General features: G+C 41.0%; 1 protein-coding gene across 5 annotated transcripts in view; it reads left to right on the top strand.

Moving 5' to 3' along the window:
* The window catches only part of DENND1A (DENN domain containing 1A), a 381,020-nt gene that overhangs the window by 204,567 nt on the left and 150,064 nt on the right, over positions 1–26,389 (top strand). For all 5 annotated transcript variants that reach the window (XM_073313958.1, XM_073313955.1, XM_073313954.1 and 2 more), the window contains 2 exons: positions 6,612–6,712; positions 25,438–25,483. In XM_073313958.1, coding sequence (XP_073170059.1) covers positions 6,612–6,712; positions 25,438–25,483 — 147 coding nt within the window. The remainder of the gene's footprint in view (positions 1–6,611; positions 6,713–25,437; positions 25,484–26,389) is intronic.

Here is a 26,389-nt window from a genome sequence, read left to right as displayed (position 1 = left end):
AGCAGCTGAGCACGCATGTCCTGGCCAGGCACTGCTACCAAAGATCTCTGATCAACGACACTGGGACACACTATCACCTGGAGTGGAGCACCCACAGGGGGACACATCTCGAAGAACTTTGGTTACTGCAAAGTGAGTAACTTTCTCTTAGCTTGCAACCTGTAATTGGGGATGGGTGAATGGGTCCAGAAAAAGTAACCCAAACCCTTTGGTCAAAACTTGAATCAAACCTAAATATTTAACTGCTCCTGATTTTTTTTCAAATAAGTGTGATATGAGGGGTGAGGGGATAATTGCACTTCCTGTTTTGGGTCCAGAAGTGGAAATAGACTTGGAAACATTATTCTTTCTGTATTATCTAAAACAGCCCAGGAAGTACTAAAAATCTATAAACTAGCTACATCTGTATTTATAGTATCTGAACGTCAGTCTTGCTTAAAAGCCTGTTTTCTATTCTATTCCAGTTTCCATATCCAAGAGCTTTTGTCAAGCATCTGGACCAAACCTCCAAATCTTCAGTTTCCTCCATTTACTAATTTAAATTTTTTTTCCTTATGTTTGCAAAGGAGAACTGTGTTTTACCATAATCGTGAACCTACCAATCTGTGCAGAGCAGCACAAGAGAAATGAATGCAGATGCATATACTTGAAGATCTGGTCACCATACAAGGGTGATACAGATCACAGTCTAACAATAATTTTAAAACCCCTTTTGGCTGTGAAATGCTGTGTTAGATTGTGAGCTCTTGAGAGCAGAGAGTGTCTTATTGTATGTTTTTACAAGTGCATTGTACATTTCAGGACTACATAAAGTTCTTAATATTAGAATAGTGCTTTCCCCTAAATGTCTTGTTTTGAGTGGTGCATAAGGAACAGAACAGGTAAATTGACAAAATGTGGGCAGGATAGGAAACAGGCATACGGAGACGAGTACAGGGACAGACAAACCCATGTTACTGAAGAACATTTTTAAGAATTAGATCTTAACCAATACAGTGAGTGTTTACTATGGATTCCACTTTTTCTTTCTTAATAACACTATGCACCATCCACAAAGAGCATCGTATCTATTTAAATAAGTTAACAGGAAAGAAGGGTTTTGAGATAACAACAAACTGGTTACATTTGGAAAATCTCCAAACTGGAGATGCTCATGGCACAGTAACGTAAAGAATTCTTGTAGCTAGGGCTTTTGACTCCTCTCTTTTCCTGTATACACATGTTCCTCTGTTAATAAAGGCAAGTTACTGACATTCAGAAACTCACAGATACCACATAAGAGGTGACCTTATATAAACCTACATAGAAAAGCAAAAGCAGCAGTCTTCATGGGGTGCAGCCTAATAAAGGGACTAACTTGAAGGGGAAAGGAGTCCAGGAGAGCTGGCTGTATTTCAAGGAATCCCTGTTGAGGTTACAAGGACAAACCATCCCGATGAGTCGAAAGAATAGTAAATATGGCAGGCGACCAACTTGGCTTAATGGTGAAATCCTAGCGGATCTTAAACATAAAAAAGAAGCTTACAAGAAGTGGAAGGTTGGACATATGACCAGGGAAGAGTATAAAAATATTGCTCGGGCATGTAGGAATGTTATCAGGAGGGCCAAATCGCACCTGGAGCTGCAGCTAGCCAGAGATGTCAAGAGTAACAAGAAGGGTTTCTTCAGGTATGTTGGCAACAAGAAGAAAGCCAAGGAATGTGTGGGCCCCTTACTGAATGAGGGAGGCAACCTAGTGACAGAGGATGTGGAAAAAGCTAATGTACTCAATGCTTTTTTTGCCTCTGTTTTCACTAACAAGGTCAGCTCTCAGACTGCTGCGCTGGGCATCACAAAATGCGGAAGAGATGGCCAGCCCTCTGTGGAGATAGAGGCGGTTAGGGACTATTTAGAAAAGCTGGACATGCACAAGTCCATGGGGCCGGACGAGTTGCATCCGAGAGTGCTGAAGGAATTGGCGGCTGTGATTGCAGAGCCACTGGCCATTATCTTTGAAAACTCGTGGCGAACCGGGGAAGTCCCGGATGACTGGAAAAAGGCTAATGTAGTGCCAATCTTTAAAAAAGGGAAGAAGGAAGATCCTGGGAACTACAGGCCAGTCAGCCTCACCTCAGTTCCTGGAAAAATCATGGAGCAGGTCCTCAAAGAATCAATCCTGAAGCACTTGCATGAGAGGAAAGTGATCAGGAACAGCCAGCATGGATTCACCAAGGGAAGGTCATGCCTGACTAATCTAATCACCTTTTATGATGAGATTACTGGTTCTGTGGATGAAGGGAAAGCAGTGGATGTATTGTTTCTTGACTTTAGCAAAGCTTTTGACACGGTCTCCCATAGTATTCTTGTCACCAAGTTAAGGAAGTATGGGCTGGATGAATGCACTATAAGGTGGGTAGAAAGCTGGCTAGATTGTCGGGCTCAACGGGTAGTGATCAATGGCTCCATGTCTAGTTGGCAGCCGGTATCAAGTGGAGTGCCCCAAGGGTCGGTCCTGGGGCCGGTTTTATTCAATATCTTCATAAATGATCTGGAGGATGGTGTGGATTGCACTCTCAGCAAATTTGCGGATGATACTAAACTGGGAGGAGTGGTAGATACGCTGGAGGGGAGGGATAGGATACAGAAGGACCTAGACCAATTGGAAGATTGGGCCAAAAGGAATCTGATGAGGTTCAATAAGGATAAGTGCAGGGTCCTGCACTTAGGACGGAAGAACCCAATGCACAGCTACAGACTAGGGACCGAATGGCTAGGCAGCAGTTCTGCGGAAAAGGACCTAGGGGTGACAGTGGATGAGAAGCTGGATATGAGTCAGCAGTGTGCCCTTGTTGCCAAGAAGGCCAATGGCATTTTGGGATGTATAAGTAGGGGCATAGCGAGCAGATCGAGGGACGTGATCGTTCCCCTCTATTCGACATTGGTGAGGCCTCATCTGGAGTACTGTGTCCAGTTTTGGGCCCCACACTTCAAGAAGGATGTGGATAAATTGGAGAGAGTCCAGCGAAGGGCAACAAAAATGATTAGGGGACTGGAACACATGAGTTATGAGGAGAGGCTGAGGGAGCTGGGATTGTTTAGCCTGCAGAAGAGAAGAATGAGGGGGGATTTGATAGCTGCTTTCAACTACCTGAAAGGGGGTTCCAAAGAGGATGGCTCTAGACTGTTCTCAATGGTAGCAGATGACAGAACGAGGAGTAATGGTCTCAAGTTGCAGTGGGGGAGGTTTAGATTGGATATTAGGAAAAACTTTTTCACTAAGAGGGTGGTGAAACACTGGAATGCGTTACCTAGGGAGGTGGTAGAATCTCCTTCCTTAGAGGTTTTTAAGGTCAGGCTTGACAAAGCCCTGGCTGGGATGATTTAACTGGGAATTGGTCCTGCTTTGAGCAGGGGGTTGGACTAGATGACCTTCTGGGGTCCCTTCCAACCCTGATATTCTATGATTCTATGATTCTATGAAAGGCAGTGTTAAAAACTGGCTTGTCATTTCATCCCAGGAACCATCTCTGCCTTGAGATGTAAACAAGGCTGCAATGCAGCATCAAAAAGGGTAAAAAGAATATAGAGGCCTAAACATTGAAGCAGAGGTCAGACACCGCTAAGTGATACCCTCATAAACATTGTTAAAACTGTTACGTTATTACTCTTGTGTGATACACCAAATAAGTTTTGGACCCTTGGATTTTTATGCCGATTACATCCCAAAGAATCAATTGTTTTCTGTATGGTTCAGTCATATTTTAAGATTAACCCTCTCCCATTGTGTCATTTATAGGGGACAAGAAAATCCTCCCACCTCCTTTTCCAGGTTTTGCATACTATTAGAATTTGCTTTTTAGATATTTTCTTGTCTTAGTTATCAGAAATATTATAGAAAATGGTGTGTTTCCCTCCTTCACCTAATTGCTGTAACCCTTAACAACGTAAGAATGACCATACTGGGTCAGACCAATGGTCCATCTAGCCTGTTTCCTATCTTCTGACAGTGGCTGGTGCCAGATGCTTCAGAGGGAATGAACTGAACAGAGCAATTTGTCGTGTGGTCCACCTCTATCGTCCAGTCCCAGCTTCTAGCAGTGAGAGGTTTAGGGAAACCCTTCTTGATGTTGTGATCAGCAATAAGTCTCTGAATCCCAATGTAAATATATTATGAAATGGAGAGCCTGAGGCCCTAATAATCACATCAGATGGCTATCTAATGGCATAATCAGGCAGTAATTAATATTCCATGAGATTGGCAAATACTTTTCACAGGGTTGCAGTACAGTACTGGCTTCTGTAACTATGGTAGATTATTTATCTATTTTTTTAAAATATAATAATACTAAATATTCTAACATCTCTTCTCTAGCTATAGTGTATATCTTAAGGCTCTGGCTTTCTAACATAGTGGTATATAGCTCAGTCATAAAAGTCAACTGTGGGCTTATACGTGGCATACAAGGTTACCAGCCTGGGAGTGATTTTTAAAAAATTGAGGGGAAAAACCATCTGTTTTTGAGGAGTAAATTGTAAAATCTATTTTTATTCACTTTAATGGTTACATTTTTGCCATTAAATGTAAAACTACTGGTTCTGTGTAGCTGTATCATGGTGCAAAGAGCCTTGACTCCCTTCCAGAGAATCTCAGTATTTCTTCTTGTATCCTCGCAGCTTATCCAGGTCTGTTTCATCCCTAGACTTCAGTAGGTTTTAGTTCATGGGCTAAAAATAAGATGTGTTTAAAATATAGTCCGTCTTCATTCTTGACGCCCAATCAGACACACGTTAACTCCAAAAACAGGTTTTGTTGTTCACATACTAACAGTTATCCATGTGTTAAAACAAGCCAACAAAAACTGGATTGAAAATACATTAAAGGCTCTGGCATGAACCACAGAAACTAGATTCACAATTGAGACTTATTTCCCCAACATGGAATCCTGATGGGGCAGCCTGTTGTGCCTTGTTGTGTTGCAGGATAAGTCTTAGTTTAAGAATTGACATTAGAGACGAAGACCTGTTAGCTCACCTAGACCATTTCCTCTGCCAGTCACTGGTTCCCTGTGGTACAGTATATATCTCAGTGGTTTGTCCAGTTGCAAATGACTCCACTGCCTTCTGGGGACTACACTGCAACCTAATAAGTCCCACAGCTAAGTCATGCTTCCTAATGATCATTCTGACATTTCCTTTGTTTTATTTCATCCTATTATGTCTGTAGGTCACCCTAAACTGCTGCATGTCCTTGGAGTTTACACCTTTTAGATATACATAGAGAGTGTTGTCTGTCTTTGTCGTCATTTAGTCAAACTGTATGTATTTGACTCTATCTTTCCTCAGAAGTCTGTTCCTCCCTTCCTTTAAACATTTTCCTGAATTTCTTTTAATTTCATTTAAATTGTTTCTTATACTCCAAGCTGAGCATTATTCTAGGTATGTACTCACAAGGTACGTGACATTATCTTTGTTTCCCAGGGTAAATCCATTCATTCACTGCCTGCCATGCTGACCAATACCGTCTCATTGTTTCCTTGGACACCACTGTCTGTCTATACGCCTCTGTTGTCTCTTCTCTGATTCTTTGATTGTAAGCTCTTTGGAGCCAGGGACTTTTTATTTTGTGTGTGCACTGTGTCTAACACAGTGGGATGATTGTCCATGACTAGGGTTCCTAGGTGCTATAGTAATACAAATACTAATAATTATTAATTAAATATTAATATTATTGCCTGCTCATGCAGTATTTTGACCCTTTCTGCTTCCTTGTGTTTTTAAGTATCTGTCCGTTTAGGGGTTCACAACATCTCCCATTTTAATTCCTTCAGTAAATTTCACATTCTCTTTCTGGTTATTAATTAAGATTTTAAATAAGGTTGGGACCCAAATCAACTCCTCCAGCACCTTATTAGGCACCTCCCCACAATTTCATTGCCATTTATCTTTAGTTCTCAGTTTGTGTCAGTGTCCAAGCCAATTTGAATTAACTTTTAATGAAAAATTGTGAGAGTCAGTAGATCAAATGCTGAAGTCCAGGAACACAGACTCTTTCTTTTACCCATTTATTCAGTAATTCTAGCCAAAATGATCAATTTGCTTGGGGGGGAATTGTTTTAGAGAAACCCATGCTGTTTACGATTCATTAGTCCCAAGTTCCTACTGTACTATTGAGGTAACAGATTTTTTTTTCTTCCTTAATATTTATACCGTTGTTTCATTACATCTCTAAGCTACTCACTAGGTGGAAATTGCCAGAATCCGGCTTTTTCTGCCATTTTTTAATTTCCTCCCTCTTCCCTTCTGCCCCCGATTTTGATTCTGCTTCTGTTGCTTTGAGGAAGATGTGAAATGCTGTCTTCAGATTGTGTGTGTTGGGCGAAATATACTCTCAGATATTAACAAAATTAAGTCAAACAACAGTCATCATGAACCAGAATTACTCCACCCGTCACTAGCATTTGTTACCAGTGCAATGTATGTTCTGTAGTCAAATCTTCAGAGACCAAACCAGTTGCTACTTCTAACAGATTATTTTATTTTATTTTATGATTTATTTGTTTATTTGGCCAGCCATTTCTTTTAAGCTTAAGTTTTATCTTATTTATGATCTTGTTTTGATTTATATCTTTCAGTTAACTGCCTGCATTCATGGGTCTGCAGCTATGCTCTACCCAATGTTCTGGCAACATGTTTACATTCCTGTTCTGCCCCCGCATCTATTGGACTACTGCTGGTAAGACTGTAGATCACTTAGATATGCAACAGTTTTATGAATCTCTGCATTTTAAGGTTTAAGTGTTTTTATGGTGTAACTGTTAATCTAAAAATTTATATGTGTATGTTAAATAAGTAGTTGATTCAGTAAGTCAAATACATTGTTTTCATAGCATAATATAATAGCACCAGTCTTATTAGTTACGCTAACATGATATATTATTACAGAATGTTACTATATACTAATTTTAGATCTGCAAGATTCACTATTACAGCATAGATTTTGTTTGACTGTTACATTTTAAATCAAGAAGACTCCAAAAATAAATGATACAGGTAGAAACAGATAACTCCTATTTTCCCATTGCTTTCCTGATTTGTCAGTTTATTTTTTCTTTGGTGCTTTCCTGTTACAACCTTCTATTGTGCAGTGTGAATTTAGAAATTGACATGTTATTTGGGAGAGGGTGTAAACATTTTCTGTCTCTCCTGCTCCATTAGCATGGAGTTATAGCTTCCTACGGAAGGGAAAGAGAGCGGGAATTCTTTGACACTGGGTGCTCCCACATGTGAACTCAGTAAGCTTTCCTGTAACTCCCAAGATGCTCTTTGCTACTCACACCAATTTCCCATCAAGCTAGAAAGTTTCAGCCTGGAATCATTTGCATTTTTCTTCATTATTTAATCTGTCAACCAAAACTTTTACTTGGGTCAAATTAAGAATACATTCATTTACAGTGACAATGCACACAGGATGCTTGCCAAGCAGCTGCCTGCTATATATCCATACAAAGAAACATTTCAAGCACTGTTCTAGATTTTTAGAAGGGCCCTTAGTACATTCTTATAGGAAAGACTCCATTAAATCTTCAATCCCCAGGCCCTTTTCTTATCATTTGACAAAACAAATATGTAGGTTTCTACACAAACGATCATTGCCCTCAGTGAAGAAGATGTGGCAGAAAATAATGTTTTTTAAATGGTCTAGCATGTGCATGTCTGAGGTGGAGTATAACTATCAAATCTGTTCTTCATTAGAAAGTCATTCTATATGCCAGTTGACCTTAGGGTACACCGACATGGCCAAAAAAACCCCCAGAATTCTCAGTGGCGAGTATCAGAGTCTGGGACTATAAACTTGGACTCATGCTATGACACTAAAAATAGCCATGTAGACATTCCAGCTTGGGCTCTGAAGCCTGGGGAAGAGAATAAGTTTCAGAGTCCAAGCTCCAGGCTGAGCTGGGGCATCTAATGGCTATTTTTTAGCACCATAGCATGAGCTCCAGTCTGTAGACCTGGGCTCTGTGATTTGCTGCTGCAGGATTATTTTTGCCATATAGACAGACCCTTAGTGGCAGCTTCAGGATTTGTGAAGGAAGCTATTTATTCTCCTATCGCAAAGAGCATGCCCCAGCAATGGTTTTGGAAATGTGCTGAACATAATTTGGTCCTGTCAACCGTCACAGTTGAATGTATGTTGTTTTTTAAGTTCTGGTTCAGCTACCCCTGTTGCAGACAACATCTACTGTCAGGAACTGGTACAATTCTTAGTGCAGACAAGGTTTACAAGAACATTTGCAACAGCCGAGGAATACAAAGACATGTATAATATGTAAGGTTTTCTTCATTGTTAACTAATGCCGGTCAAAAAGCACAGAGCCCAGATAGCTACACTTCTCATGGAAGTTGGTCTCACAGTATTTATAGTCTATTTATGACCTCTTATTTTGTTTGCAATTCCCCTTTTATTTTGTATCTCACACCAATAAACTTTGTTTTAACTTGAAAAATGAGATGGGCTATTGCGACTATTGTGTTGAGGTTACCTGGTCTTGGATGACTTGGTGGGAATCTGAACCTGATCTTGAGGAGTGTGAGGGAGGAGTACCGTTAAAAACAGGGGTCTCAAACTCAATTTACCTTAGGGCCAGTGCCAGTCCTCAAATCCTCCCGCCGGGCCAATAAGGTCACTGAAGATGGTATTCAGAAAAGAAAACGTTTATATTGTATTTTTTATTTTGAATTTCTTAGAAATAATAAAACTGTCATACAACTTCATATAATTCTTCGCCTGCCAGAGAGTTTTTAGTGTTTGCCAGACACCTGGCAGTGCTTCAGTTCTGTCAGTTTGTCGATGTTTGCCCTCAGTGACTGAACAGTTGAAACCTTCAGGATTGCAGCAAGGTGTGCATCAGATAGTTGTGTTTGGTATTTTGACTGGTTTATATTCGTTGTGGGGAGAAAAGTGACGCTGCCTCCAGGGCTGACTCTGCCTGGCAACTAATGATGCTGCCTCCAGGGCTGACTCTGCCCGGCAACTAATGATGCTGCCTCCAGGGCTGACTCTGCCCGGCAACTAATGATGCTATCTCTGTCCCTTTCCCCCAGCCAATGGGAGCTGCGGTGGGTGGCGCCTGCAGCAGACATTGCCAGCAGCATGTCTGCATGCGTCTCTCCTCCGTGGGCCTCAGTGGGGAGGTTTTCGAGTCACAGATGGCTCACGGGCCGGGACTTTGAGACCCCTGGTTAACTGTCTTAGTCAGCAAGTGCACAGAGACAGTGATACTCTTTCCAAAAGCAGGCAGAAGGATGGCTGAAGTAATTGAGGGCACAGAGAGAGCCGAATAGCATAAGGAGTTCCAGGCTTGTGTACAAGTTAAGCTCTTAGGGCAGGAACTGTCTTCCTTTATGTCAGTACAGTATCTAGCACATTGTGAGCACTATATACATTATTACAAAAGCTGTTAAAAGAACATTGTTAAGCTTGCAAAATCAACTCTCAAAAATTAGGAAATGCAAGATTTGTGCAATTTTAATTTGGCCCCCTTGTGCCTATGCATTATGATATAATCTTTGACTCCATGGTCACATACTATGCCACGTTTTAAGAAAAGCTTCTGCAATTTGGCTTCTTTTAAACTGTCAACACACCTAAAGCTTGCCTGTTAAGTTCATGCTGCTCCTAATCACTCCCCTTTCCCATTCTTACTTAGCTTTGTCCTGCTCCATGTTAATTTCACACTAGGGAGTGATGTGAAACTAACAAGAAGGGGCACAGGAACTGGGGATGTTGTGAATAAAAATGTATATGCTGAAAAGTGCCTACTTAACCCTGATTGGGACCTCCAGTAGAGATGCTGCCAATCCTTCAGTTTTAATGCTGAAAGTCAAAAGTCATATTCACTGTGTGATTGGGGAGGGTTATGAATTAAGAACTGTTCCTGTTCATGTAAATTCATATGAATAGTGTCATCCCAAACGCTACATAGCCACAGAACAGTGTGGAATATATTTTCACTCAAAAATCGGTCTCTACTCTCTCTGACCTGCCTTAAGTGTTGTGCTTGAAACAATATATATTCAGTTATAATAGCCTAGATGCTCTAAGTATGCATATCATGCATGAGAGTCATAGGAAGAAGTGCATGTTAAACACACTTGCTGAAGGAACACTCAGACTAACGGCACCACATAGTCTGCCACAAAATACCTATCTACAATTTCTGAAATAAAATACAATGAAATACATATCTAATAAGTAGTGGTTAGAACTGTGCTACTGTTTAGATTAAGCATGCATCCATCAGTGGCTTTACATGCTTTTGTGCTCAATATTTTTTTCTGTTTTAATGAGTTTTTTTGACATTTCACCAGTAAATGTGTTGCAGCCAAAAAAATCAGTGGGTGTATTTGACAACTTAAAGAACAGAAAATACAATGATGGTTAAATAAAAATACTGCTATTGAGAAAAACAGATAATCTAATCAAAATTGAGTTTTATTACTTTAAGCTAACTTCTGTGGCTTCGATCAGGATCCATAAATCTCAAGAAACTGGAGTCTATGCTAATAGCTTTATTATATTCTTTTCTGTGACTTTTCTCCACATTCTTAGCAAAAGCCTATGGAGTGCTTCTAAGTAAGGAACCAGCGGGGATAACTAGTGTTTTAAGTGAAGTGCTAGAAGCCTGAAACATGTAAATTTAAAGGAGGTTTGTTCCTCTGCAGATTATTTAAATGTTAAGTACATGCCCATGTCGGGGATACACGGAATGGAATCTAAAAACTATTATCTCCTGTAGAAATGAACCTTCAATTTACTCACTGCACAGGAAGGGCAGATTCTAGTCATTTTCACTGCCAGCAGGTGCCCTTTCTGTGCATAATAGGCTTTGCGTGTGTAATTAACACATGAAGGCTGCTAATGCCAGTTTTTTCTTCAGGTACATGCTGCTAGGAGTTTTCAGGACAACGGTGTGGGCCACAAGAGGCTTTTACACTGGGTTTGAAGATTAGATATTCATTGACTTTCTGACAAAGACATGTTAAAAGGAGCTAAGACCGGACCCGCAGTTGGGAGCATAGGTGTGCACAAAGCAAAAACATAGGCTATGTATGAAAAGAAATAAAGATACAAATAGCTGAGCCAGGCTGAATTGACTCTTTCACAGCATTTCAGCCTGTGACTATAACGAATGAACAAGCTAGGGGGCTTAAAAGTATGATTTTAAAACCTATAATTATCAGGAAGACTCTAATTGCCCATTCACAAACACAACAACTCATTATCTTAGCCTGATGTGAACTTTAATTAGAGTAGTAATCACACACTGTAGTTGTCTGAATAAATCAATTTAGCACCAATTTATGTGCCATAAATATGTTTCCCAAAATAACTTCCATCTATTTTGTAACTGTGTGAACTCAGAAAGGTGATTTTGGCCATGAACGCTAATACTGTCATGAAAACTTCTTACTGTCTACTCCAAAGCTGTATTTTTAATTTATGGGTATTTGCATTTTAGGGAAAATGAACTGGAATTGAGTTTTTTTTAAACTTGAGGCTTTAATTTTTATTTAATTTTAACTTAAGTTACTGTCTGGTTCTTTACTTTGCAGCTGTGACATAAGAATTTAAAAGAGGAGAAACTAAAGCAGATGGTTGAGAAAAAATAAAAGGAGCCAGACATCTCCAGCTTTTGTAAATATCTGAAAACATGTGTGTGGCTTCCATTCTAGTAAATGTTTCACATCCTAACTCCAAAAGTATTGCAGCCAACATGGGAATTATTTACTAGTCCTTGTCCTAACAGATAAAGAAAAACTGATCACAGAACAAAAAATTAATGTTATCTTAAGTACAAGTGATCATGACTTGATCACATTTATAATGTGTAAGCAGAGTAAAGTACAGACCAGCAATATATCCTTTGTTCTTTAATAGGGCCACCTTTACAAAGCTGAAAACGCTTATGAGCCAAATCAGATGGGAGAAAGAATTTAATCAGAAAGTTGTGAATGATAATTGACAATCATTTAAGAACACCTTACTTGATGCCCAAAAATTCACAATTGAGGAAGGAAGGCGGTGCTGGGAGTTTTTTTTTTTTTTTAAATCCACAATCTGGTTTAGAGGGGAAGTGAAAACCGTTATGTACATTTAAAAAAAATGTAACTGATGGAAGAAAGGGGAAGTTGATAGCAATGAATATAAATAAGAGGTTAGAAATTGTAGAAAATTGATAAGGGAAGTAAAGGGACAGGAGAACTCTCTGGCCAGCAAAGTTAACGACAATGGTATTGGTCCATTACTAGCTGGAAAAGGTACAGTTATCAATAATAATGCAGAAAAGGCAGAAGTATTCAATAAATATTTCTGTTCTGTGTTTAGGAAATATACACTCAAACTCACACTGAGGACAAAGCAAAGCTTTTACCAGTTTTATTAGCACCATTAGTAATGACACAAATGCTCCAACCTACATAACTTTATATTACTGCTATGTTTTTTAAGCTAGTATCTTGTACCATTCCTTACATATACTCAGACCCTTTCTTGGGGATCTGGTGGTAAAAGGCAAGCGGTCATCCATGAGGGTCCTATCCTGTCTCTGGCGTGCCAAATGAATCCAGTGGTCCAAATTCCCCCTTTCATGGGGGTCTGGCCTATTATAGGGCCTGATAGTTGCCATGAATATTCATACAAATGCCCATCTTTCTTTGTCTATATTTAACTTTGTCATAAATATAAAGGGAAGGGTAAACCCCTTTAAAATCTCTCCTGGCCAGAGGAAAAATCCTCTCACCTGTAAAGGGTTAAGGAACTAGGATAACCTCGCTGGCACCTGACCAAAATGACCAATGAGGAGACAAGATACTTTCAAAATCTGGGAGGAGGGAGAAAAACAAAGGGTCTGTGTCTGTCTGTGTGATGCTTTTGCTGGGGACAGAACAGGAATGGAGTCTTAGAACTTAGAAAGTAATCTAGCTAGATATGTGTTAGATAATGATTTCTTTAAATGGCTGAGAAATTAAGCTGTGCTGAATAGAATGGATATTTCTGTCTGTGTGTTTTCTTTGTAACTTAAGGTTTTGCCTAGAGGGATTCTCTATGTTTTGAATCTAATTACCCTGTAAGGTATTTACCTTCTAATTTTACAGAGGTGATTCTTTTTTACTTTTTACTTCTATTAAAATCCTTCTTTTCAGAAACTGAATGCTTTTTCATTGTTCTTAAGATCCAAGGGTTTGGGTCTGTGGTCACCTATGCAAATTGGTGAGGATTTTTACCAAACCTTCCCCAGGAAGTGGGGTGCAAGGGTTGGGAGGATTTTGGGGGGAAAGACATTTCCAAACAACACTTTCCTAATAAATAAACCCAGATAAACATCTGGTGGTGGCAGTGGAAGTCCAAGGGCAAAGGGTAAAATAGTTTGTACCTTGGGGAAGTTTTAACCTAAGCTGGTAAAAGTAAGCTTAGGAGGTTTTCATGCAGGTCCCCACATCTGTACCCTAGAGGTCAGAGTGGGGAAGGAACCTTTAAAAATGTTAGGGTGTCCTTATCCCATAGTATTATCCTATATGTCAATGCATTGCTAAGGCAAGTTCGTGATTAAGCATCTGCTAAAATATCCAAGCCTCGTATTAGTTCAGTGTTCTTCTGGTTACCTGGTATCATTTTGTACAAACTGGGTCGCTGTTGGGCTACTTACTTATGCCAAGGCTCATAGGCCTCAAAACTTTATGCTGATCACATAAGCTAATGCCTTACAGGATATAAGCCTGTAGGTTCTTTGGCTTATTGCTAACAGAACGCTAATGCTAGCTTTATGAGCTACATTCCTATTCTCAATATCTCCTTTTTAAGAGATTTTTCTTCGAGCCTGAGTCAGTGTAGATTGCACTGTAAACGTGCATGCACCTCATGCATGTGAGCTTGGAATCTTTTGTCTAGCAGAGTCCAGTGGGTCCACATGTACACCTTGTGCTCTCCTACATGAGCAGCCCGGAGCCTCCTGTAGTTCCCACTTACTGTCTGTGGCAGCAAGAAAGAACCTTGACTGTATCCATCCCACTTCTGATTTCAGAACTCTTCTCCAGCCAAGAAACATTTGTCTGTCTTTATTTCTTCCTGGTACAGAAAAGTCATTACCAATACAATCCATCACTATGGCCACACTGGCCTTCCCTCTCCTAGACCTCAGAGCAGGATACCTTCACATGTCTTTATGAAAAGGAGATTTCAGTTACCACTGGCATCGGTGGCAAGAATGCCTGCACGAGAACTTAAGCAAACCCATTCCCCTCCCCTCTGAAGGAATCCTCGCCAGCCCTGACACTGGCCATTGATGACATCATTGCTTTCCAGGAGTTATGGAGGATAGTTGAGATATTGGGCATGAAAATGATGGTGATCCAGGAAAACACACACAACTTATTTGGTATCCTCGGAACCCACAAGAATCACCCTCCTGATTAACAAGGACATCATAGACCCAGCAAAGGGTCTGTGGCACACTCTGGCCTCGCTTCTCCCGACTTCAAAGTGGGTGGAAAAAATCATATTGGATTCCACCAAAGGCTCTGAGCACATCTACGCTTACTGGACTCCAGGATCTCTTTCTGTCATCTAATAGAAAACCAGATCTGACAAAGGACCCATAAATACAAGGACCCCAAGAACCTGGACCTTTTCAGCTGAAAGGTCTACTTCTCAGCATCCGTCCAATTTTGCTCAATGAATTATCAGCCATTTGCAAAATGCAAGATACAGATGATACCATTGTTCTCTCACCGTTGCCATCCTGAATATCCATCTTGAAAGTGACCTCTTTTCCCTTTAGCACAATTGTCCCATGAATTCAGACAAACCGCTTAGCTCAGTGGTTCTCAAACTTTTGTATTGGTGACCCCTTTCACACATCAAGCCTCTGAGAGTGACCCTCTTATAAATTAAAAACACTTTTTTTTATATTTAACACTATTATAAATGATGGAGGTGAAGTGGGGTTTGGGGGTTGAGGCTGACAGCTCGTGTCCCCCATAGAATAACCTTGTGACCCCCAGTTTGAGAACCCCTACCTTAGCTGGAGCATTCACTTTTCTCTCTCACATCTGCACCCTTCTAATTTTCCTCTTTATAAGAGAGTCAGGACTTCATCTCTACCTTCCTTTCTACCTTTGGAAGGATTCTTCAAGACTGAAAAAAAGTTGTTTTTATATTGAGCTAAATCCCTATTTCATGTGGCAGTGTACAGAGCCAAAAATTCCAGAAATCTCTGCTTGTGGCATAAGAATCTGCCTGTTCCAACAAGATTACTGCTTGTACTGAAGGAGAAGGAGTAGCATGGACCATCATACTACTCGCTTATACCAGCAATGACTTCAGTGGGGCTCCTTGCCAGTCAGCTTCCAGCTTTAACTCTTGCTCATGGAGAGAATGGTACTGAGATCTGTTTCTTGGTTATGAGCAGTTTTGCTGTATCTTCTCCACTGAGAAAGAATATAAGTTTAATATGGTAAACATTGAGGTTCTCCCTGCTTTAAATTTTATACCTTCATGCCAGATTGCTCTTCCTTTGTAAAGCAGAATGATAGGGGAGATGTTTGAACCAATATTGTTGAGAACAGTGGCATGGCAGCAAATGACAAGTAACAGGGCCTGAGATGCTGATGTGTATAGCCAGTGTGTCTGCACTAGCATCTGTGGCTCATGTCTCTGGTCAGCATGCCTCTGAATAGCAATCAAGTGGAAGTTACCTATATTTTTATATCAATGAAAGAATCATGGGGTGATTTGTTTTTATTGTTTCTGCAAGTCACTCCCTGGTACCATGACCAGTTTCCACTGGAAAATTACCCTCTTCTTTCCCCACACTTCTTCCTCCTTTTGAGTTTTCTCTCTCCTTTAACTTAGCCTGGAGGGAGAATCTGCCTTTCCCTAAGCCCTATAAAATGGGCTGGTGTCTCTTTGTTGCCCAGAATACAAAGTCCCTGATTGTGTTGTGGGGGCTCTGCCAAAGAGAACAGGATCTCTTCTAAGGTGAATAAACCAACTTTTATAACCCTTGATAGAGTAGTCAGCAGTTGGTATTCCTGCATATCCTTACCCAGTAGCAAGTTGAGAGCCACCTTTTCAGACCACTCTGCAGCAACTGTGGAACAAGTGTGTCTGTTAGTGTGCAGTCTTCTTTTTACACACACCCCTTTAAAAATCCCCACGTGGTTGGGATGTGCTCCTTTATCTGATCAGAGAGGATAATCCCTGCTGATCAGGAGACTGAGCTCAGACCCTGAACTCTACTCTCCTGCATGAACCTGCCACTAGATGTCTTGGGCCAACCTGGTACATCCCTGTGCTTGCTAAATGCCCCATGTAATGATTCTTTTGGTTCCTTTGTTACAGTGTTTACTAGGTTCATCCACTTTAAAATTAAAAAAATAGTGTTTTTAATTTGCATCTAATACTCAAAAGTTTTGGGCCAGTTTCTGCCACCCTCCAGTGAATAGTTCAATGGGAAATCAGTGGGACTGCTTGCAGAGTAAGGTTCTACTCAGTGTGAGTAAGGGTGCAGAATAAGACTATGTTTGTACCTCAGGTAGGGCACAAATAGAATAAGTATGATCTGTGACGGTAACTATCCGTTTCCTTAAAATAAATGAGCAAAGTTGCACAAATCCCAAGGTAGCTGTAAATTATGTACCTTCTTGATGTCCGTGGTTTTTAAATTTCATTGCGTCTTGAATGGCAGTATATATTTTTTTTAAATTAGCACTTAAGCAGAAATGTCCTTCTATTTCACCTGCCTCTCTTCCAATTAATAGTTGCCCACCTCCTGGGAAAATAATTAAGGGGTCTCTAGTTAGCCTGAGGGAAGGAATTAAACAAATTGTAAAAATGCAGTTACAATTAATGGGCAATATGAAGCCATTAAGTCCACAATATCCATATTCATGCTTACTCATTGCTATTCTTATTGTTTGATATTTACCTGTATAACTCATTTGATTATAAATAACCCTGTTCTCCTTGGAAAATGATACGGCAAACAGTGAATCAATGGCCAAAAAAAGACCCAGGCAGTCATATTGCTTAAGCAAAAAGTGTGGCTGGAATTAGAGCTTTGTTAATCTGGGATTTAATAGGTATTGGCTGACACCAAACATCGTAGTGCAATTGGTATTCACAGAAGAACAGGATGTCCAGCAGTAGGTGAAAAATGGAGTGTGAGAGAAACTGTCATGTGTCTGCATCATGTGACTTTCACCCACATGCTTTGATTGTTGTGTGTTCTATATCCATAACTAATACCTGCTACTAAAGTTCACCACACACTTATGAGTAGGGTTGGTAGAATTCAGTTTTTTGTATGTAATTTGGATGGATAACATCTATATTTATAAGCATTTTTTCTATTTTAATTTTTCAGAGTTGGGTGATATTACACACGTTTCTCATCTTCTCTCCCCCTCTGAACCATCCACTTGTCTCAGTGATCCCATCACATCTCCTGATTCTCTTGTATCTGCTCTCATCCCTCCTCTTACTGTTCTCCTTAACCTCTGTCTCTCTCCTCTGGCTTTCCCCCCTCATAATTAGGGCCCTACCAAATTCACAGTCCATTTTGCTCAATTTCACGGCCAGAGGGTTTTAAAATGGGTCAGTTGCATGTTTTCAGCTGCGCAGGTGAAGAAGTCTTGTCCCTCCCAGCCTGGCTGGGGCACTCCCAGAGATCGGACTCACATCCACAAGCCGCCTCCAGCTGCAGGAACCTTCAGGGCTGCTGCCCAGCCCCAGAGCTTCCTGTAGCAGGGGGAGGCACTCCAAGGTGGGTCTGATCTCCCCCTGAGAGTGAGAGCAGCCGTGCAGGGAAGGACAAGTCCTGTCCCTCCCCAGCCCAGCCAGGACTTGCAGCTAGGAGCCCCTTGGCAGAGATCTCCTAGCAACATGGGGGAGATCAGATTTCATGGGGAAGGGCTTATTTCACGGTCCATGACACATCTTTCACAGTCGTGAAATTGGTAGGGCCCTTCTCATCATACAAACATGCTTTAGTCTCTCCTATCTTAAAAACAAACCAAAAACCCCTCATCCTTAACTGTGGTTGCCTCACCAACTACTGCCCCATATCCATTTAGTTTCTGAGCTCATTTGAACATGCTATTTACAGTCTTCGTCTGGAGTTCCTCTCCTCCAGTTCCATTTTAGACCTTCTCCAATCTGTCTTCCACACTTCCACTCCACTGAAACCACTCTCGCCAAAGCTCAGCACCAGTAGTTCATCCTCATCCTCCTTGACCTGTCAGCTGTCTTTGATGCAGTCAGTTGTGCTATTTTGTCTTCCCTTTGCTTCCATATCTCTGTCGTCTTCTGGTTCTTCTCCTGCTTTTCTAATGGCTCCTTCTGTGTGTCCTTCAGAGGCTCCTCCTCATCCCCCTTGCAACTTTCTGTGTGGATTCCACAGGGATCTGTCCTTCGTTCCATTCTCTTCTCCCTCTACAACTTATCTCTGTAATCTGATCTGAAGACACAAATTCAACTACAGTCCCTTTGGTAAGGATTCAGATCTACCTCTGTGCTCAGACCTATCTCCCTCTGTCCAAATTAAAATCTCAGCTTCTCTCTCTGACATGTCCTTGGGGAAGTCTGTCAGATTAAGCCCAGCATGGCTAAAAGAGAGCTCTTAACCGTGCCTGCCCCAATCCTTCCACCTCACCAAGCCTTCCTTGCTGCTTGCTTTTTCAATCACTATGGACAACACCATCATACTGCCTGTAACTCAGGCCCGTAACCTGGTCACCCTCTTGGACTTAAACCTCTCTCTAGGTTTTCACATACAGTCTGAATCATGCCAATTATTTCTTCATAATATCTCTAACACACAGCTTTACCATTCTATTCACATAGCTAAAATGTTTATCCAGGCTCTCATCATCTTGTGTCTCGTTTACTACTGCAGCAGCCTTCTCTCTGGCCCTGACAAATGCAACCTTGCCATATTCATATTCATTAAGAATGCTGCTGCAAAGATCATTTTCCTAGTCCAGGGGTTCTCAAACTTCATTGCAGCGCGACCCCCTTTGGACTATAAAAATTACTATGCGACCCCAGGAGAGGGGACTGAAGCCTGAGCCAGCCCAAGCCCCTGGTGTGGGGGCAGGGGGCAAAGCCAAAGTCCAAGGGCTTCAGCCCCAGGCAGGGGGCCTGTAACCTGTGTCCCGATGCCCAGGGCTGAAGCCCTTGGGCTTTGGTCCCGGGCCGCAGCAAGTCTAAGCCAGCCCTGGCGACCCCATTAAAATGGGGTCCCGACCCACAGTTTGAGAGCCGCTGTCCTAGTCTGTTGTTTTGACCATGTTGCCCCTCATTTTGAATCCCTCCACTGGCTCCGCCTTCTCTGTTGAATCAAACATAAGCTCTTTATCTTTACGTTCAATGTTCTTCACAACCTATCCCCATCCTACCGATCATCTCTCAAGATGTTGACTTCTTTCTCCAATTGACTCACTGTGGCAGCTTCCATCACCCACTTACTAAATTTTCAAACAAGTATCTTTGTGCCTCCTTCTGTGCTGCTCCACATGCTAGGGAGGAACTCCCTGTAACCCTCTGCAAAACTAACCCATTATCCTCCTTCAAACCCCCCCCCCCCCCCCGTTTAAAACTCTCCTTTTCCATTACACTAATGTCTGCATCCCTCTGTTGTCTCTTGTCTTATAAGTAGATTGTAAGCTCTTTGGGGAAAGGACTGTCTTTTTGCTTTGTTTCAGAGTAACAGCCGCGTTAGTCTGTATCCGCAAAAAGAAAAGGAGGACTTGTGGCACCTTAGAGACTAACCAATTTATCTGAGCATGAGCTTTCGTGAGCTACAGCTCACTTCATCGGATGCTTTGTGTTTTTTACAGTGCCTGGTCCATAGTTTGGGCTCCTAAGCAGTACAGCAATACAAATAATAAATAATAACATATTACCTTTTAAATCTGATCACTATAACCCCCACACTATAACATGTTTAAGTGCTACATTTCTTTTAAATTAGATCCCTCATATTAATAAATTGGTTAGGCAATCCATCACCTAGTTATTTAATTCCAAATTTCTTAGGCTATATCTGTTTTACAGCTTCTTAGAATCTCACTTGTTGGCACCTGATTTCAGCAGTTCTCACATTATTATTAAATATATTATTCTCCCTAGTCCATTTGTTGATTAATTGTGGAAGATTGAAAGATTGACATGATACAGTTAATTAACTTTTTACAGATTTCAGTTTTTCTATGGTCTGTGACAGGCTGTGCTGGACACATTAATAAATGTCCAGTTTTCTGGAGTAGGGCACCCTTCCTGCTTCCTTTCATTACTTTAGCCAAGGTTCCACTAGATGAGACGTTTACAGTCTTAAGACTTCCTGCCGAGGTTCGGACTTTGTATTTTTGACACTGAAGCTGTCATGTTCTCAAAGCTACTTAATTAGAAACACATTCATTTCAGTGTATACTGGAGAAGGCTGGGACAGCACAGCTAGGCACGCAGGGAAGTTGAGCATTTGTGCAGCTTGCAGCTGGTTTGCACTTGGAGTATAAAATTGTTGGGTATTTCCTTGCTCCTGGAATGCAGTCGTTAGAAAAGAAGCAGTATGTGTAAAGGAAATATCTATTTCCTGAAATTAAAACATGCAAAATGACAAACAAATACCCTCCAATTTGATATTTCCCATGTAAGCCTTGAACTTTAGTGTGTATACCTAGTAATATGGCAAAAGCTGCAACATACAGGAGAGTGGTTTCGAACACTCCTGCTAACTTGTAGACCTCCTAGTGAATTGTGAACCCCAGAATTCTTACTGAGTGAGGTTCTGAGGTGGCAATCTCTCTGGTAAGTGGGAACTCACTGTAAGATACTGCGTTGGGGCAAAATGGGAAAAAACAGGAGTGTTCTTACTGGGGTCCCCAAACTTCATTGATGTGCAATATGCTACTTCATCACTTCAATGAGACCTAGAAATTTTGTTGTAGGATACTGAAAATTCATATATAATGTCTCTTTAAAAGGTAATCAAAAATTTTGGTTGTGTACTGTCCAGGGCAGGGGCTGCCTCTGTCTGTGTTAGTATGGCACCTAGCACAATAGGGCAGCAATCCTGATGTGGCCTTTTGGCGCAAAACTAATATGAAGGATTGAGAAGATCAACATACAAATTAGTCAAACTATTTGTATAGTGTTGAGACAAAGCAGTAATACATAAGATTTTAATAGCATCTTCTATTAATGCTTCCAACACTACATTTTTATGGGCTTCTGTCTATTCTTCATAAGAAGGCACTATAGTGGTTATTTTACAATTCCTGTCACTTTTATTTAAGATTAAAGATGAACTAAACTTGCGTGAATCTACAAGAATTTAACATCCAAAATCAAATTAGTATAATTTTACCCTGTTTTTCTGATAAAATAAGATGTGTGCCTATGTTGTTGTAGCCATGTTCATGCCAGGATATTAGACAGACAAGGTGGGCGAGGTAATACATCTTTTATTGGACCAACTTCTGTTGGAGAAATGTATAAACTTTTGAGCTACACAGAGCTCTTCTTCAGGTCTGGGAAAGATGCTCAGAGTGTCACAGCTAAATAGAAGGTGGAACAGATTGTTTAGCATATCTAACACACATTTTAAGGGACGATTCAAGGTGAAGTGGCCCGTGAGCACCTCTGCAGCCAGGGGACAAAAAAGCGGCGGGTTAGTGGGTTACAGATTGTTGTAATAAGCCATAAATCCAGTCTCTTTATTAAGAGCATGATTGTTAGTGTCTAGCAAAGTTATATATTTTAGCTTTCAGGCTCGTCTTTTGAAGGTGATGTGCAGGTTTCCTTTGAGGACGAGGACTGAGAGATCAGATATGGAGTGATTGTTCTGATTGTGAAAGTGATTGTGAAATGTGTTCGCCCACAGGTGATATGGTGTTTGTCTTTTATCATTTTTCTGTGTGAGTTCATTCGAGAGCATAGTGGTCGTCTGGTTGCACCCACATGGTTGTTGTTGGGGCATTTAGAGCCCTGGATGAAGTACATTACATATTGTGGTAGGCATGTGTAGGACCCATGGATCTTGAAAGGTGTGTTGTGAGGGGTACTGATCATTGTAGCAGGGGAGATATATCTGTAGGTTTTGCATCTGTTATGGCAAGGAAGTGACATCTACATTCTGAGCAAATGCAAGAAGCAAAATCTCATCTCTCTAACCACTACATGTGACTTCAAATATGCTGTTCAGCTCTACAGAAGGATTTCAGAAAAACCGAGAAACAATTTCCTGCACCTCACATGCTCCAGAAGGGACCACCTCATACAAGAAATCATCATACACCCACACCCTGGAAAGAAAAAAATCAGGAAACCTACCTGGAGGTCATGCAAGAAACCCAAAACAACTATCCAAAAAGCCTGATGACAGCCATTCAACCAAATACAAAAAGGGGAATAAACTACAACTCTGCAATGCACAGAACTTCACCTCTAGGATAAACTGTGGCACCAGGACCCACTACATGGACATTATATAGACCCCAACATCATCAGTTTATCAAAAGTACTCCTCACTGGAGCTGAATGATTCATATTCTCCAAGGGACTGATCTTCTGCCCCGCCACAGAACCTGATACCATACTAACATGTGGAGAACTAGAAGAATTCTTTCACCAACTCTATCTCAGCGAATTATTTCACAACAACGACTTCATCACCCACAACTACTAGGTCCCACCAACAATCATCAGAAAAAAGCATGCCCTGACTGGACACCCCACAGTGGATGAAACCACACACTAGATCATTACATTGATTGCTTCATGAAAAAAATTGACTGTGAAAACTTTAACAAACATCACATCCACTACAGGCTCTCCACTGCCGAGAGGACAGCTGTACAGTTCCTGAAATCCAAGCACCAAATAGTGACCAAACAGCAAATAAAGCGGTGATGGGCGGCACCATCAGAGTTCTCAACCACGATGACTGCGTTAATGTGGCCAACTGACAACTTTCTGACTCCACCTGCTATAAAGAATTCAGAGACGACTCCACAGCCCAGTTTGCCCAGGAATTTAAGGATATCTTCAAATCTTTCCCCAAACAACTCTAAGAGAAATTCTACAACCTCATCCCTCATAAACCCATCCCAGGAATCTTCTACATGCTTCCCAAGATACACAAATAAGGGAACCCAGGCAGACCCACCATTTCTGGCCATGGCACTCTAACTGAAGAAATATCAGGACTCATAATAGAAACCATCCTCAAACCAATCGTCACAATAGAGTCAGCTTCCTCCAAGATACAATTAACTTCCTCCAAAAACTCTGCAATATTAACAGCCTTGCTCAGAATACTATCCTTGCCACCATAGATGTCACCTCCTTATACACCAACATCCCTCACAATGACAGTATCACTGCCTGCCTCAAATATTTACAAGACAATGGACAAAACTCAGATATCCACCCCAAACATTGCTAAAATCGTCAATTTCATCCTCACCGATAAAAATTGTACAGTCGGCAACAAACACTTTGTGGAAACTATGGGAAAAGCACTGGGTACTAGGATGGCTCCCCAATATACCAACCTCTTCATGGGCCACCTGAAGGAAAAATTTCTGGACATATGCACCATAAAACCAATGATATACCTGAGGTACATCAATGATGTTTTCATCCTCTGGACAAACGACCTAAACTGCCTTACAGATTTCTACCACAATTTTAACAACCATCACCCATCCATCAAACTGTCTCTAAAACACTCCCACACCAGCATCAACATCCTGGACACCAGGATCAGCTTCAAAAATGGAACTCTACAGACAACTATAGACAAGAAACCCAGGATCACCACACTTCACAGGTCCAGTAACCACCCAAACGCACCAAGAAATCTGTTATCTACTCCCAGGCCCTCAGATACCACAGAATATACTCCAAGGAGAAAGTCTGGGATATGCACCTTAACACACTTAAAACCGCCTTTACCAAACAAGGACATTCCAGCAGAGATGTAGATCACATCGTGGAATGGGCCACCCAAATACCCCGACAGAACCTGCTTTAATACAGAAAAAAAACCCACTTTCTCACTGCACCCCCACCGTCGTTGCCACTTCCACTCTCCACTGGAAACTATACAGCATATCATTAAACAGTTATAACTCATACTCAATGGGGACTACATCCCAAATGAACTCTTTCCTGAATCTCCTATTCTGGCCTTCAAACAAGCCCCCAACCTCACCAGGCTTATTATCAGAAGCAAGCTCCCCACAGACCAGGACACACCAACTCAAAGTGGCACCGGACCCTGCCATCATAACAGATGCAAAATCTGCAGACATATCTCCATTGGTACAATGATCAGCACCCCTCCACAACACACCTTCAAGATCACATGCCTATTACAGCATGTGGTGTACCTCATCCAGTGCATTAAATCTCCCAACGCTACTATGTGGGTGAAACCAGACAATTACAATCCTCTTGAATGAATTTATGCAGAAAATGGGTTTAAAAAGGCACTAAGTTTATTATACCAATGGTTGCTTAGGGCAAAATTCTGCACTTAGATATAGGTGTGTAACTCCCATCAGGCACACAGAATGTTAGCTCTTCGATGAATGAGCTAATTTACTCCATCTTTTGTACTGTGCTGAGCACATTTGTCGGCAGTCAACAAACAGGTTATTATAGGTCCGTCAGTGGTTATTAGCCAGGATGGGAAGGGATGGTGTCTCTAGCCATTGTTTGCCAGAAGCTGGGAATGGGTGACAGGAGATGGATCACTTGGTGATTTCTCTTCTGTTCATTCTCTCTGTGGCACCTGGCATTGCCTACTGTTGGAAGACCGGATACTGGGCTAGATGGACTGGTTTCTGCTGTTTTCTATAATATGGGAGTCTGTATCAGGATCTATTGAATTCAGCAATAAATAAATATTAAAATGCTCTCTTCTTGGCATGCATAGGCCAAAGGATCAAGAGCTTGTCCTATTGCATGGTATATATAAGTAATTTAACCACATAGTGTTTCATATGGGCAAACCTCTCTAAATGACATTATTTGAAGAGTAGATCCACAGATGTCCATGATGTCATTCTGGGTGTACTCATAATAAAATAATAATATGTTTGGTAGCTTCCCTCCTTTAACTGCTGTTTTTTAGTAATGACAACTTCACCTTGCAAGCTACAGTGGAAAAATTATTAAATTAGAGACAGTGGCTTTCAAATTAAGAGATAAGACTTCAAAATAAAAGTGACCTTTTTTGGCTCAAATTAAATGTTGCACCTGGATTTCTCTTTTTAAATAAAATTTAATCCTGTATCCGTGTTACCTATATTACAGCTGGCTTTTTAAGTGTATGTTAATAATCCCCAGCATTATCTGAATATAAATGAGCTGTTTGTTTCTCTTCACAGTGCCCCGATGCCCTACCTCATTGGAATACATTTAAGTTTAATGGAGGTAAGTCTCTCCCCTCGTCCCTCAGAGTAGTATGTATTGTTGTGATTTAGGCCCTACTCCTGCAAACACTTACATACATGCTTAACTTTAAGCATGTGATTGAAACTAAACATGTGCCTAAATGTTTGCATCACGGGAGCCTAATTTGGTTGCTTGCACTCTTCTGCCAAACTCGTGAATACACTTTGGGTACTGTTTTCAACCCAGTGGTCAGAGTCTAGCACATCTGCGTGTGTGTGAGAGACACAAGACAGACAGACAGACATGGCGTGAACCCTGTTGTTTCATTTGACCAATTTACTACTATTGAATGTAACTCTATCAGAGTGGATCAGGCTTGATTTTTTAACAACAATATTGACCATCTCTTCTTTGCTTTTTAAGCTTTTATAGATTTGATGATCATTAGTTTCTGATGCTCAAGATGATAGGTCCAGAAGCAGGGATCTTACCATAAGTAAATAAAACCTGGCCTTCTTGCAGGATTTAGGAACATGTAAAACAACTGGAAATAATCCCCAAGCACCATGGAATCTAATTTGCAAAGGAACCCATGGAAGCAAATCACCCAACTCCCACTGTTTTCAATAGGGGGTGCAGAACCTAGGGCTCCTTTGAAAATCCTAGCCATAAGGTAATATTTTCAAAAGTGCCTAAATGTCGTTTAGATGGTTTTAGAGAGATAAAGTGGATGGAATTAATGTCTTTTATTGAACAGAAGTTGGTGCAATAATAGATATTACCTCATCCACCTTGTCTCTCTAATATCCTGGAACCAGCATAGCTACAACTACACTGCATGCTTAGATTGTTTTGAATATTTGTCCTTAGTACTGTTTAACAGGGCCAGTCTGAAAGCCATATGCAGTGGGAGTGGGGAAATATTGCTGCTTGGAAATCAGGGGA

The sequence above is a fragment of the Lepidochelys kempii genome, chromosome 16, assembly GCF_965140265.1.
Source record: "Lepidochelys kempii isolate rLepKem1 chromosome 16, rLepKem1.hap2, whole genome shotgun sequence".
NCBI lineage: Eukaryota > Metazoa > Chordata > Testudines > Cheloniidae > Lepidochelys > Lepidochelys kempii.
This window is presented reverse-complemented; position numbering and strand designations above follow the sequence as displayed.